The 14,998-nt window shown below is 44.1% G+C and overlaps 1 protein-coding gene across 6 annotated transcripts in view; it reads left to right on the plus strand.

Moving 5' to 3' along the window:
* Window positions 1-8,122: 8,122 nt before the first annotated feature.
* GPAM (glycerol-3-phosphate acyltransferase, mitochondrial) overlaps window positions 8,123-14,998 on the plus strand; it is a 32,326-nt gene continuing 25,450 nt past the window's right edge. For 2 of the 6 annotated variants that reach the window (XM_054071159.1, XM_054071160.1), the window contains exons 1-3: window positions 8,123-8,144; window positions 11,267-11,397; window positions 13,355-13,477. In XM_054071159.1, coding sequence (XP_053927134.1) covers window positions 11,296-11,397; window positions 13,355-13,477 — 225 coding nt within the window. In that variant the 5' untranslated portion in view covers window positions 8,123-8,144; window positions 11,267-11,295. The other 4 variants (XM_054071162.1, XM_054071163.1, XM_054071164.1 and 1 more) reach the window with 4 other exon arrangements.

The raw sequence follows: 14,998 nt of genomic DNA on the forward strand, positions 1-14,998 counted from the left end.
ATTTTAGTCTGGAATGGAAGAAGTTGAAGAGAATTGAGATGGGGAATGGAATCCCCATGCAAAAACGAAGCAAGTTTTTAAATCTAAATCTAAATCAGAAGGACTACAGACAGAGCTGCACTTTGAAATGTACTGGCTATAACAACGCTTACCTTCTTTCCTTCTGTAACACTAATTTAACACCTTTCTAAACGATTAATTTGAATTTCCGTAGAAAGCCCCACCAGTTAGATTTAAGTCATTTCTTCACTGGAGTGTTTCACCAGCATACGTGTTCTGGTGCATTCCTCTGAAAATGCACACCTGGCTTTGCATGGAGCCCTTTTCAATTCTGAATATCAGCTGACCACACAAGTATGAGACTTGCACATCTATTGTCAGAAACCGTGCTATATAGATTTACCATAAGGATCAATAGAACAGAGAATCAGAGTGAGTGGATCATGCTACTAACCACAAAATGGCATTCAGACTCTTTGATGATGCATTTTTCTGCTTCTAGATTTTGTGAGCACAGAGGTATGGATGACTTTTTGTCTAGATCCCTCTGACCCAGGCTACATAAAATTTAACAAGGTCTAGATTAGAAAAAAACACATGTTCCAAAATATATTGGCTCTCGCTTTAAGGGCTGATTAGGAAAAGATAACATATCAATGCTAGTGCTTGAAATATTAGTTAAAATATAGTAGCTGAGGCATTTTTAGCTACAAGTGTTCCTAGTGTAAACAAACTATGCAATTTTGCCCCATCTTTCATCATACTATGATTACTGACGGCCCCTCCTGGCCCAGATGTACTAATGATCTACCAGAGAAGTTGAAACTGAATGAGGAATGGCCAAAAATATCAGTATGATCCCATGGTATAGAGTGGATCTGAGGCTGATATTTGCCCCATAATCCTCTTGGAAGGCTGCAGAAATTACTTCTTAATTGCATAAGAGCCTTCTCCAGTTTCCAGTCTGGCCAATGCTTATCCATTATCTCAGTGTGGTGCCACCATGACCTTGTAGCTCACATGTGCTTTCTTCATTGGACGGTGTTTTCCTTGAGGAACTTCTAGAAGGGAGCATCCTTCTTGATCATTGTTTCTTTAGAGTTAATCACCATAAACTTTTTAAGATTAATCTACTAGCCATCCGCTGCCACCTGCTTAGAAGATGGGTAGGCACACTTAACACAGTGTTGTGGGTAAGGTTTTATACCTTTCCTAATAATGACACTTTCCCAATAACACACAAATAGTTTTGTTGGAAATACTGTGGGAAATGCTTGTCTTCCTCATGTGGCACCATGTCGGTGTCTTATGTTCAACTTGAGTGGCTCTGTTTAACTTAAACCCCAAGATTATTTTTTCTCCACTTTGAACTAATGACAATTTATAGGGAAAATGTTAGTTTCTAGGTGCACTCTTGCATATGATCTCTTTTCTATTACTTTGGTCCCCAAGAACACCCCATTTTTCCTTTGATCACCATTTCATTTGCAGAAATATCACAGGTGAAAATGTGCAGAAAGTTCTTTTATGAAAAAAGCTGGTGGGGAAACATCACTCAGCTTGAGGAGTGGAACTGTTGGATCTTGGAGACACTGTAGTAGCACAGGTAGAAAATGAAAAGAAAACTTTTGGTAGGAAGACTCTCAGGCAGATGCATGCTCAGTATATTCTCACCACCAACGCGTATTCAAAGTGCCTGCTTTTTATTCAAAAGGCTTGCTTTTCTATTGCATAAAATCAGACTGCTGCAGTCAATCCAGGACACTGAAAATCAGAAGTTCAGTCACAAAATGCCCAAGTGGTATCAATAGTTGACTAGGGTTTTTTTTACAGTTTCTTAGAAGAAATAAGACACAGTTGCTTCAAGAGGCTTCTTATCTTGCCTTCAAACCTGAATTCTATCACCCATTGTGCCAATTTTGTTTTACTCAAGCAGCTGCGACACTTTCGGTAAATCATGATGAAGGAGAGATGCTCAAATTTGCCCACTTTTTTATGCTGGTTGAAATGTTTTTTTTTTACTATTTCTGTAACTTTGTGTCTCTGAAAGACAGGCATTTTAAAAGCAAAAGCTGATAAAACCTTCCCTTGTACTTCAGGTTAAGTTGATTAGTGCCCTAATGGAAGGCACCAATCATTTCTCTTCCCCAAAAGACCTGCCTCAAAACATCTCTGTCCTACAGCCTAGGGCACTTCGCTGCAGGGAATGTGTAGTCTAATCTCTCGCTGCAGGTGAAAGCAAAGCAAATAAGAACCCTCCAGAAATTACTGTTGCTTTACCCCTCCTACAGAGAGAATGAAAGGGGAAAGTGCAGTAAAAATAAACAAGACATGTATGATCCTGAATTATGCTAAATCTGAAAGAGCTGTGAAGTGACTCAGTCCTATGCTCACAAATAGCTTTAAGAAACCACCTTGTCTTGCTATTCCCCATGTAATTTTCCTGAGGCAGTGTTTGGTCATGTGTGAAATAGCAAGTTAGTAATAAGCACTGTTCTTTTATAAAGAGGAAAGGCTAGAGCTGCAAAACCATCCTCTCTGAGCAAAAGATGACATCCTTTTCAAGACTTCTGTCATTCCAGGTGTTCTATTCCCGGAATACTTAAGCAATTTAATAGTTCAGGCTACACACATAAAAATATTTCTGCTTTCACCAAGGTAAAAGGTTCTTGGGAAAGTATTAGGTTATGTTTCAAACAGTTAAAAAAACAACCAACCCAGTTAAGCAGGATTTTATGTTGTGAGTTGAATATCTGTTATTTAGTAACAGAAAGGTAAGCTTTTGCCTGGTCAATCGGTATCATTTTGCTTAAATGATCACTTAGAGTTTGTGAAATCTAGCACCGCAATATAATGGTTGGCCAGGTCTTAGGACATAAACAAAGATATTTTTCCTGCAGTTCCCAGATCAAGGAGACACATAAGTGGGAGTGGAAAAAAATGCTTTAGTTTGGGAAACATGCTGTGGGAAAATTACTCAACGTGATTTGAATGTCAGAATTGGAATGTAACAACTGGTGTAGCCAGATTAGTGCAAGAGAAGGCCAAAGGCAAAAAATCACTTTTGTCAGGGTTCTCAATTAGGTTTGCCATGCAGAAACAAAATTTATAGTTTACTTCTTGTTGATTGTGTTCTTAGAGAAAATTTCAGCTACATAAAGTTAATTTTATATATCTATGATAAACTAAAGCCTGGAGACCTCATATTTTTAGTGAGACTGACTTTTTCAAATGGTCCATATTGCCCTCAGCTCTCATATTTCTTTATTTCTGTCCCCTGGTTGGTTATTCGGAGGGATAGAAAGCAGCTCTGCATGCTGAACCAGATGAGAAGAAACTCTTGTGTCTGTCTTCCGCAGGGAAGCTGGCAAGAAGTCCACTGGCTTGACATAAAATAAAGTCATTATTGAAACTTGAAATATCTGCAAACACAAACCTAGGTTTATCTTTTTTTATAACCAGAGTTCCCACACATGCTGATTTTTAAAGTTTTACATCTGGATAACATCTTTGAGTTATCCAACAGAATTTAGGGCCTGTATACAGTAAATTAGTTGTTTCATCTGTGTTATTTTTCAGATAAAATCAACCCTTAGATAAAACAGCAGCTTTGCAAATACAGTCAACAAACAAAAGCAGAGAACTAAAATTACTGCCCTTACAAAATGCATCCTGATTCACAGCAGGTGTAGGGAAGTTTGCATGGTTATGGCAGATAATTACTTGTGGTCTGAATATGGGAGAATTTTGTTCCAAATTCTGTCATTCGATATTCCTAAATTAAAAATGCTGGCAAATTCCTTTGGATAGTTAAGATTTTCCAATTTGTATGTAATACAAGTATGTGTAATTGCTTGATAGATAAATGGTGCTAAGTTTGCAAGTATAAAAGTTAGTTTTACTGGTTTTAACCCAGTAGTGCTTTCTATTAGAACAAAAGCCTCTTCTTGTGCTCATGTGAGCAACAAGTTCAAGGGAAAATTTAGGAACAGCTTGGGCTGAAATGCCCTTAACTTTTCAAAATCACAGTGATAAATATGATATTTGAATGAGAAGTCATTACAGAGACACAATGTGCTGTATTACATAGGAGAGAGTCACTGTACTCTTAATGAATTTTGCATTTGTTCTCAAGATAAGGGAGATGAAATAGAAGAAATAATTTGTCTGGAAAGGAGATGAAAGTATACCCTCATCATTTCTATGTACAATCTTATCAGTCCGTTTCATGGCTACTTGCCACCCTCAGATGCTCTTAAGATATTGTATACCAAAGGCAATACTGCTGACACCGAGCTCTGCAACTGCCAAACTGCATATTCATTATTGTTCATAGTCGTGTGAGGTCGAGTTCGGTCACTGCAGACAGAAAAACTTTTGTCTGGATCTTTACTCCCTCCTCAAGCCTTTTTTGGTTTCCTAACTTTTGTAGCACTCCCTGGGTTGAAAGTTTCTTTTTAAAGAGGATGCTGTGTACTCTTTTGTAAACATATCTCCATTATGAAAAGTGACATCATGGGAATCACTAGAAGCGAGCTGGGAGCACAGACCGGGGTAAAGGCGATGGAAAAGAAGCCTCCTCATCTCTTCTCCCTCCTCCTCCCCACTTCATTGTCTAGCAAACTTTGTTGCGCTCTGTTGGAAGCAGCCCGAGGAATTTAAACATAGAAAGGACTAATTATTATTATTTTTTACAAAAAAAAAAACAAAACAAAAAAGGAGTTCTGCCAGCTCTTTCTCATTTGCAGGCTGCTACGCACGATGCGGCCAGCAGCTTGTTCACACAAAGCCAGGGTTCCACTGATTTGCCATCACATGCAAATGAACGCCCTGGACTCATTGGCATGGCAAACACCTCTGTTTAAGAAGTTTAAAAAGATGGATTGCAAAACTTAGCCATGCTCCCGCTCCTACTGAGATCAGTGGCAAGCCTCCCACTGAATTCAATGGAAGCAGGATAGAGTCTTCTCTTTTCTGCAAGCGAAATCCAGAGGTATTTGAGTTTTTCAGAGTGCCTGTAGTTCTGAAAGTCCGTTCCTTTAGTGCATTCCAAATTTTTTTTCCATTTGCTTGATTCCATGGCAACACAACATCACCACCAAGCTCTCAATACTGAAATGAGATTTTACTACTAAGCCTGAGGATTTATGTAAGTGTATCCTGTAAAAAGATCTTGCTGAGCTGCAATTGCTATCAAACTCAGTCTGCATCGTTTACAGATGAGTGACAAAATTATCTCTGGATTTATTTTATACTGAGCAAAGAATTTATGAAGGATAGAAAAACAAGAAAACTGCTTTACAGTCCTACCAGAAACTACCACTGAGGCTTTAGTTGTGATTTTTGTATTACTTGCATCACAGAAATAACTACTTTGCATTCTGAAAAACAGACCAGTGTAAAAGCATGCAAGGAAAAAACATATAAAAAGATCCATATTAGATTCTGAAGGTACTGCAGTTCATCTTTTATAGTGGGAAGCAAAGCAGACAAGCTTGCTTTACACTTGGTGGCTGAGAGGTTGCTCTGAGTTACATTGCAGCCTGCTGAAACTGAGTGCACTGTTTGATTCCCTATTTTTATGCGTGAAACGGGAGGGAGAATCAAAGCCATTCCCTAGCTGGAGAAGGTAAAGTTGCCCGTAAGCAATATCAATGGTTCTTTATAATGTAAAGTACTTACTAAGAACTTTCCACGTAACAACACGAATGCAATGGAGCAATGAAATCAGACAGCACTAATAAAAAAATTAACTGGCTTACGTTTCATGGACTTTCTTAGACTCTAGATGTAACCATTCACTGCCATCTCTGTTACATTCAGTTTTCACTTTATCCAGTTGTTGAATTTTCTCCCCAGTATGATTTCTGAAATCAGTTTTGGCACTTCGCTCACAGGTCTGTGTTCTACCATTGCACATCATCTCATTCATGCAGACAGACCCATCCTAGAAGCAACGAGGGCTGCAGAATTTTATTGAGGCTTTGACTACTTTTGTGATCTGCTCTTTCTGCAAAGAGAGTTACAAAAATACATGATGTAACACTAGATTTCACTTTTCTGAGTGGAGCACTGAGATTCCACTTCTGATGCTTCCGATGCACCTAGGACAAACTCCATGCAGGATCAGAGGCAGATGTCTCCTTCTCTGGCCTCCACAACTCCACCAAGTCAATGAGATTCAAGCAAAGCTGAGATGAGGATGTAATAACTGAGATCACACAAATCTGACAGTAGCATTGTGACTCTCTGCTGGCAAAACCTTTATGTATTTTCTTTCCATATAGATGGCCTCCCAGGCTAGGCTCTGATCAGCAAAGCAGTTACAAATCCACTTAGCTGCAGTAGACCCAGATGAAAGCAGAATCTGCTCCCTCTTTCCTGGCTGACCTCCAGTAAATCAGTTCAAGGAAAAGTTGATATTAAGTCAAAAGCTTTGTTATAAAGCTGGACAGTTATGGGCTTCTATTTAAGAAGTGGCCAGAGGTTCTGGCTATGATGCTTTCCAAACCCAAAACTTGAAAGTAGGTGTTTGGCACTGATGAACTCTCCTTCATCAGAACTGACACAGCGACTGCTAATCAAATTTGAAATTTGTGACCCAGACGATGTGAAAACCGGAAGAATACATCAGTATGTGAATGTGCTGTAAGAAGTACAATTAGAGATTGTCCTTCTTCTATATAAAATATGATGCCCTACAAACTGATGATGTGCTCTACACTGTGCACAAGTGCCGCACTGTATATTATGCTGAAATACAAACTTCGTTCTACATTTCACAAGAGCGCATCTTAATGTGATTTGAAAAGTAGATGTCTGATATTCCGAAGTCCACCTTGCAACAAAATGGAATAAATTTTCTTGCTACATAGAGGAAAACTCACATCCAAAATTTCTTCTGACTCATGAACTGCATAACGCTCTTAATAAAGCATCTGCTCTAGTGCCCCAGTGGCATTGACCGGGAAGCACTCAGTTGTGGGAAGCAGGGCAACTCACCTGTGCATGTAGCGGTTTGATTTTTTGTCCATCAAATCACATGCATTTTCTTTTATGTGTGAAAAGTCTTCGTAATTCTTACTTAACAATTCTCTTTTGTAAATAATTCAAAATGACATCTAGAAGTGTGACCCCCTTGGAGGAGAATACCTGGTTGGGTTACTTAAGTTTGTAGGCAGGCTATTTCCATCAACATAAATGATGTCACTTCCATATAGAAAGCTGGGAAGGGGTTCTTTATCAGGGAGTGCAGGGATCGGATGACGGGGAATGGTTTTAAGCTGAAAGAGGGGAGATTTAGATTAAATATTAGAAAGATTTTTTTCCTGTGAGGATAGTGAGGCCCTGGCACAGGTTGGCCAGCGAAGCTGTGGCTGCCCCATCCCTGGAGGTGTTCAAGGCCAGGTTGGTTGGGGCTGTGATCAACCTGATCCAGTGGGAGGTGTCCCTGTTCATGGCAGGGCAGGTGGAACAGGATAATCTTTAAGGTCTCTTTGGACCCAAATAATTCTATGATTCAATGATTTTGTCACTTTATTCTGGTGTTGCATTAAGAAACAGGGAAGACTTGGACGTTCAAAAAAACCGTAGCGCTAGCCTTTCCATAGATCTGTAACTCAACTCAAGCCACCAACCTAGAGGTGACTGTCCTGCTCTAGCCCACACTGGCGCAGCCCTGCCTTGAGTACTGGGAGCGGTTTGGGGCACCCAAGTAGAAAAAGGAAAGCTACTGGAGAGCATCCAGAGGAGGCCACAAAGTTGGTGAAGGGGTTAGAGGGGAAGCTGTATGAGGAACAGCTGAAATCAGTTGATCTGTTCAGCCTGGAGGAGACTGAGGGGAGAGCTCATCACAGCCTGCAGGTTCCTCACAAGGGGAGAAGGAGCAGGTGCTGAGCTCTTCTCTCTGACAACCAATGACAGGATCCAAGGGAACGGCAGGAACGTGTGTTGGGGAGGTTTAGGTTGGACATTAGGAAAAGGTTCTTCTTCCACTGGGTGGTGGAGAACTGGCACAGCCCCCGGGAAGCAGGCGCAGCACAGCCTGACAATACTCAAGAAGCATTTGGACAATGCTCTCAGACCCACGGTGGGAATGTCGGGGTTGTCCTGCGCAGGGACAGGAGCTGCACTCCATGATCCCGGTGGGTCCCTTCCAGCTCAGGACGTTCTATGATCTTTAAATAGCTCCAAACCGCCAAAGCCAAAACATACTCTCGCCCCATGTTTGTTGATACGCAGGAACCTCTTTCATCATTCGCTCTTACACTCGGCAAAGGGCAAACTGGCACGGCGGCAAGGCCGGGCGGATCGATACTCGTCCCGAATTTTCCGCAACTGTTCCAATTCCAGCCGCTCAGAGCCGCCGTCAGCGCCTGCGAGCACCACTTCGCCTCTCCTTAGAGCAGAGCATCCCGGCACCGCCCCGGCACAGGGGTCGGCGGTGGGAAAGGCTCTGCTTAGCGGCTGCCCACGGGCTCGGCGGGCACCGACCGGCGGAAAGCAGCCCGTGGCGGTGCAGAGGAGCCGCCGGGCGCTCAGGAAGTCGCGTCAGGAGCGGCGCAGCCGCGTGGCTCTGCGAACGGGGGCGGCAGCTGCGGAGCCGGCGGGGCTGGGGGGGGCAGCAGAGCCCGCCGGGCAGGTAGGGGCCGGCGGGGCAGCAGCCGCTGCGGAGCGGGGCGTGCGGGTAGGGGCTGGCGCGGAGCTCCGAGCCGGCGGGGCAGGCGGAGTCCAGCGTGTGCGTAGGGGCTGGCGGGAGGCGGGCAGTGGGGCAGGAACAGCTGCAGAGCGTGGCGGGCGCGGAGCTCGGAGCCGGCGGGGCTTGGGGGGCAGCAGAGCCCGCCGTGCAGGTAGGGGCCGGCGCGGAGCCCGGGGCCGGCGGGGCGGGGGGAGCAGGCGGAGTCCGGCGTGTGCGTAGGGGCTGGCGGGAGGCGGGCAGCGGGACAGCAGCCGCTGCGGAGCGTGGCGTGCAGGTAGGGGCGGGCGCGGAGCTCGGAGCCGGCGGGGCAGGGGGAGCAGCGGAGCCCGCCGTGCGGGTAGGGGCCGGCGCGGAGCTCGGAGCCGGCGGGGCGGGGGGAGCAGCGGGCGCTGCGGGGCTTGGAGCGGGCGGCCCGGATGCGGGGAGCCGCGTCCCTGCGGGGGCTGCAGGGGGCGGGGAGGGCGCCTGACTGCGCGGCTTTGAAAGCTCATCGTTGCTCGGCGGTGCAGGCAAGGTCACCTTGAGCACAGCTGGAGAGCGCGGCTGTGAGCCCGTGCTTTGGGTGCTTTCGGCGTTAATTTGCATGAGCGCTAATTAAAAAAAAAAAAGAAGGGATTAAATGTAAGAGCTAGCAGGAAAAAAAAAAGAGGAGAGCTTCTGCGCTGAGGCTGCGTGAGGAGGAGTGTGTGCGTGGATGTGACCGTGTGTCCCGTAGCAGCTCGGGCTCCTGTGGCCGGAGCTCTGTCCGGGATCTGCGTCTGCTCAGGAGACGGGTGGAATGTTGGACTCAGGTCTCAGGCCTTGCTTTTGCCCATCGTAGCCCACGAGCTGGAAGAGTCACCTGTGCGGGCGGCTGTGCAGTGGCTGAGGCGGCGTTGGTGCCGCTTTGCGGTATCTCTAAAGGATGAAGCCACGATTCCTGCTTTGGTGGCTCTCCGGATCCAAGCTGTTGGCTTTGTAGACTTTGGCAGATAAGCAAGAAAGCGCTAAGTTCTTCTAATACGTTTGGCCGCTGTGCTTGTTATGTGAACCCTAGAACTAGTGAGAGTTTCAACTCCTGTGCTGCTTTTTAATGCTATTTACATCAAGAACATGTTGAGATTTAAGTGTGTGCTTTTGTATGGAGCACTCCTTCCGCCGAGGAGTTTGCAAACTGACTGTTTTGCGGATGACACTAAGCTGTGAGGAAGTGTGGATCTGCTGGAGGGTAGGGAGGCTCCAAAGGGATCTGGACAGGCTGGACCGCTGGGCTGAGACCAATGGCAGGAGGTTTAACAAGACCAAATGCCGGGTCCTGCACTTGGGGCAGACTTGCAGCTGTGCAGTGCTACAGACTGGGGGAAGAGTGGCTGGAGAGCTGCACAGAGGAGAAGGACCTGGGGGTAATGGTTGACAGTGACTGAACATGAGCCAGCAGTGTGCCCAGGGGGCCAAGAAAGCCAATGGCATCTTGGCTTAGATCAGAAACGGCATGATCAGCAGGTCCAGGGAGGTTATTCTCCCTCTGTACTCGGCACTGGTGAGACTGCACCTGGAATACTGTGTTCAGTTCTGGACCCCCTCACCACAAGAAGGATGTTGAGGCTCTGGAGTGTGTCCAGAGAAGAGCAACAAAGCTGGTGAGGGGGCTGGAGAACAAGTCTTATGAGGAGCGGCTGAGAGAGCTGGGGTTGTTTAGCCTGGAGAAGAGGAGGCTGAGGGGAGACCTTATTGTTCTCTACAACTACCTGAATGGTTGTGGAGAGGAGGGAGCTGGGCTCTTCTCCCAAGTGACAGAGGACAGGACAAGGGGGAATGGCCTCAAGCTCCACCGGGGAAGGTTCAGGCTGGACATCAGAAAAAATCTTTTCACAGAAGGGGTCATTGGGCACTGGCAGAGGCTGCCCAGGTTGGTGGTCAAGTCGCCTTCCCTGGAGTTGTTTAAGGAATGGGTGGATGAGGACATGGTTTAAGGGAGTGTTAGGAATAGTTGGACTTGATGATCCAGTGGGTCCTTTCCAACCTGGTGGTTCTATGATCCAGGGACATGGTGTAATGGTTCACAGGAGTGGTTGGACTTGATAATCCTGGTGGTCTTTTCCAGCCTAGTGATTCTATGATTCCATGACTACAACTGGATCAGATGCTTAAAATGTATTGAGATAGGATTGGAAGAGAACATTAATGACATTTTTTGATAGGTAATAGGTGTCCTTGGGAAGCAAATCATGAAAGAGTAAGATCACGGAGTGCAAGAGAATAGTAAACTTTAGAAAGTGGGTGCAACGTGTATCCTTGGGGCTGAATGGTTTAAACCATGCAGTGAAGAACAGTGGGAAAGCAGAAAGGGACTGTACTGAGCTGTAGTGGGAAGAAGAGCAGGGAGGGAAAAACATGCAGTTGGATGATTGGCATGTGTTTAAGGAAATTAAACGTGCTGCTTTTTTGATCGTGCTAAAATCATGCTGATTTCTGATTGCAGTGAAACTTCTTCAGAACCTAACTTTTACTGAGGGGTATCCATCACTAACATTGTGTGTGCATCTGAGTTTGTGTGTGTACATATACGTGTATGTTATTATTTTGCAGCTTCTGATCTTCAGTTCAAGTCGTGTGTCATGGATGAAACTGCTTTGTCCCTTGGAACAATAGATGTTTCCTATTTGTCCACCTCAGCAGAGTGCAGCATCAGTAGATGTAAGCATTCCAGTGAAGAATGGGTAAGTAAAAATTGTGAATATGGCTGGCTGTTATGTACCTTATTTTTTCTTCAATTTGAAGATGAACTTTTCTTCATTTATTTTGAAGAATAAAGGTAAGGCATCATCTCTCTCCTGCTTGGTTGCAGCTTGATTGTACTTTAATTTGAAATGGAAGGATGACCCAACAGTTCAGTGCTGTGCCAAAGACTAACATTCCTAGAAAAGAAAAACCTTCCTATCAGAAACTATTGGTAGTCTTACAGTCTTCTGGTGTGATGTTATCAATTGTTTTACGTAGAAGTAAATGTGCAGAATCCCATTCTGTAATAGACTGAGGTCAAACAGAAACTCAAATAGAAAGCTTATTGCTTTTCTGAAGGATGTAGTTTGAAGTGCACAAGGAAAAAGGAGCGTAAGGATAGAGGTGTGTGGTCACGTAGCTGTCACGGCTGGAACTATTCCTGCAATGCAGGAAGCAGAGAAAATTTGGTGGATACAATTAGGAAGCCCATTGAAAGTCTGTGTCCTCTGTTTAGTGAGTCTTGGGATATGGAGGCTACAAAGTGAGCAGAGAGGGCTGGGTGGTGCGAAGGAGCCACGTGGGAACCAGGCTGGCACTGGTTGGTTTGGAAACATAGAGGAGGAGTTTGAACTTCATACAGAAGAAGAGCTGGAAACTTGGTCAGGCTGAGGGAAATGACAGCTGTCCTGTCAGCTGGCTTTTCTGTCTAGCTGAGCGTTGGGTACGTGGGACAGCAGGCTGCGGGAACTGAAAGAGCTGAGGGAGAATGGGATAAAGGTGGGCATGGCAAAAAAGATGGGAAGGAGATTTTGTAAGAAAGTGATCATTCGGGGCTTGGAGGCGAGTGGAAGGAAGACAGTGTTATTACAAAGTTGATTAATTTTGGAGGTAGTGTTATGGAAGGTGACAGAGGAGGGATTGGGCTAGGTTTAGCATCCTGATGCTTGTTCATTTCAGATGGAAGACTTAGTCTTGGGATAGCTGCCAATTCATACCACTTGCCAGAAGTGATATGTGCACATTTTAGTTTTCAGTCATCCTCAGCTTTGCTTTTGACTTTCTGGTTGTTTCTCACTGGGCTGGCTTTCTAGCTGGGTATGTGATGGTCTGTATTTGTGTTTTCTGACCCTAACACTGGCTTGATGTATTGATTCTACTCTGCTTCCCCTCCACTTAAATGTGTTATTTTATACATATTTCAGTTTATCTTGCCATCATTTCAATTTTGTTTTGATTTGTTTCTAGAACTTTTCTTTTATTAAAAATTTAGAAAACGTCAATCCAGTGTTCGTTCTCATGCAAGGAATAATTCAGCAGGTTTTAATGGGAACAATCAATGTCTTTGTAACAATTGTAGTTAAGTGTCTTTTCATTATGTCCTAACAAAGAGAATGTGTTCTGCGAATGCACTTAATTCAGATTTTTTTGTTCTGTAATCTTCTAAAAGACAGCCTAACACTGGAGAAGGTGTAGTGGTTACTTTTTCATAACGCTTTGCATGAAACTGCTGAAAAAGAGCCTACAGAGTTAAAAAAGTTAATATTTTGTGTACATTCAGTCTTCTTGCAGTGTTACAGGGTAATGTCCAGTTAAAGCTTAAAATGTTACCAGCCCCCTTGTATTACTGAGACTGTAATTTACTGTTAAGTTCTTCTGTTTTTCTTAGCTGTCTCTTTCATTGTTGTTTCTTTTCAGAGTTATTTATTTTAAAGTTTTGTTTGTCAGCAAATGTTGCAGTGCTTTGGGTATGTAAGGACAACACTGTGATTTTTCTGGAGAGAATATAATTTATTTTAGGAAAAAATATTGGAAAAATGTCTATTTTTTTTTTCTAATGCAGTTTTTTGGGGGTAATTTTTCTGTGTGTATCTAGCAACTCCTCTAATTCAAAGTTTTCACATACCCAGCATAACACGTTTTGGGATATTTACACAGTGGCCTTTTGTTCCGCAGGGAGAATGTAACTCTAGGCCCCCTCTCTTCCGATCTGCCACTTTAAAATGGAAAGAGACTCTGTTGAGCAGAAAAAGACCATTTGTGGGACGATGTTGCTACGTATGTACTCCCCAGAGCCGGGTAAGAAGATTACGGACTGGATTATGTTTGACAATAACGCATATTTGCAGTGTAATGAAGTTTCAGTAGTTTTTGTACTTTCAGAATTAAGGTCACAATGTTCTAACTTCATAAAGGAATATAGTTTTCCTCCCTTGTTGGTGGAACTTGAAGAGATCAATCCTGTGCTTGAGAAGGCAGGTTGGTTTTCTGCACCCAGCTAATTCCTGGCTTCTCTGCTCAGCCTGGAGACAAGGAGTGCCAGTTTGGATAGTAGGGATATTTGTCTGCTGGGAACAGTGTCAAGACGGTGGCTCGAGAGGGATTGTGCAAGCTGATTTAAAATGTGAACTTTATTGAACTGCGCCGGGCAGGCTTTCCATAAGCTAAAGATGCAAAATGCTGATAAATGGCATAATACGGTTTGTAACCAGTTCATCATGTAATTTGGCTGTGTGTACACCACGGACTCTAAAATTCACTCAGTTCCACCTTCACTAAGCACCATGGTTGGCTGAGCTAGAGTGAAAATTTTCTTGTTTCTTTGACCAAGAAAAAGTTATTTCACTTTGTTCCTGTGCTGGAACAGAAAATTGCAGCAGTGACATATAAACGTGGGGTAGAAATCCAAATGTGCTGTGGAGGTTGCACATGATACGGGTGACAAGACACGCAGTTGGATAAACTGAGACTACTTCTAAAAGACTTTTAAGTGTTTCAACTTGTAAAAAGGTGTGTAGGAATCTTCAATTTAGAATGTTATACATTCAGTAATTAGTCTGTAGTAATTAGGCTGATCCTGTCAAGTTGGGAATTTTGTGTTAGGAAGAAAAATCTTATTCTGTACCTTGCCCATTTAATAAGGAACTAATTACCTGTACTGAGATCTCACTTAGTAAGGGGGCATGACCTGATTAAGCCCTTTATTGCCTTCTGCCACAAGAAGAAAATGCTGTCCTTGGAGCAGGTGATAATGAAACATCCTGTCATTAGATGCTAGATGCTCCACTTTTTTTTGAGCTGCCTGTTTTCTGAATTCCCTTAAGGAAAAGGGGTGGATAAGTGAGACAGAATTCCTTACGTGAGTTGACCAGCTAACACCTTGCTGGTACAGGGAGTGGGAGGTCCTGCTTCTCCCTCTTCTGTTGCTTCTTGCTCTCCTGGGGGCTGATCAAGTTCACAAACCAAGCAGAAAACTGCCTGCTTGATTTATTCATTTAGCCTGCCTGTCTTAGTTTTCTGCCTTGCCTGAATAGTGTTGGCTCATTAAGAAGTGTGATGAGTGCAAGAGGTGGTGTAAGGTAGGAGTAGGGGCTAGTGTTCAGTGGGAAATGGTAGGATGTGGTGGTGGGAGCTGGGCTGGGCTTCCTTCTCTCCGTGGGGGGGAGATGCCGTTCACTTGGTGTCACAGAACCACATCTTGACATAAGGTCGAGGAAAAGTTAAACAAGGAAACGCTACACCTTGAGGATGAATTTCACAGGGAGAGGTTATAACCTAACAGTTAGAGCACTAGAGTGGACTCAGGTGTTCAGTGGTACT

This window comes from Cuculus canorus, chromosome 7, assembly GCF_017976375.1.
Source record: "Cuculus canorus isolate bCucCan1 chromosome 7, bCucCan1.pri, whole genome shotgun sequence".
NCBI lineage: Eukaryota > Metazoa > Chordata > Aves > Cuculiformes > Cuculidae > Cuculus > Cuculus canorus.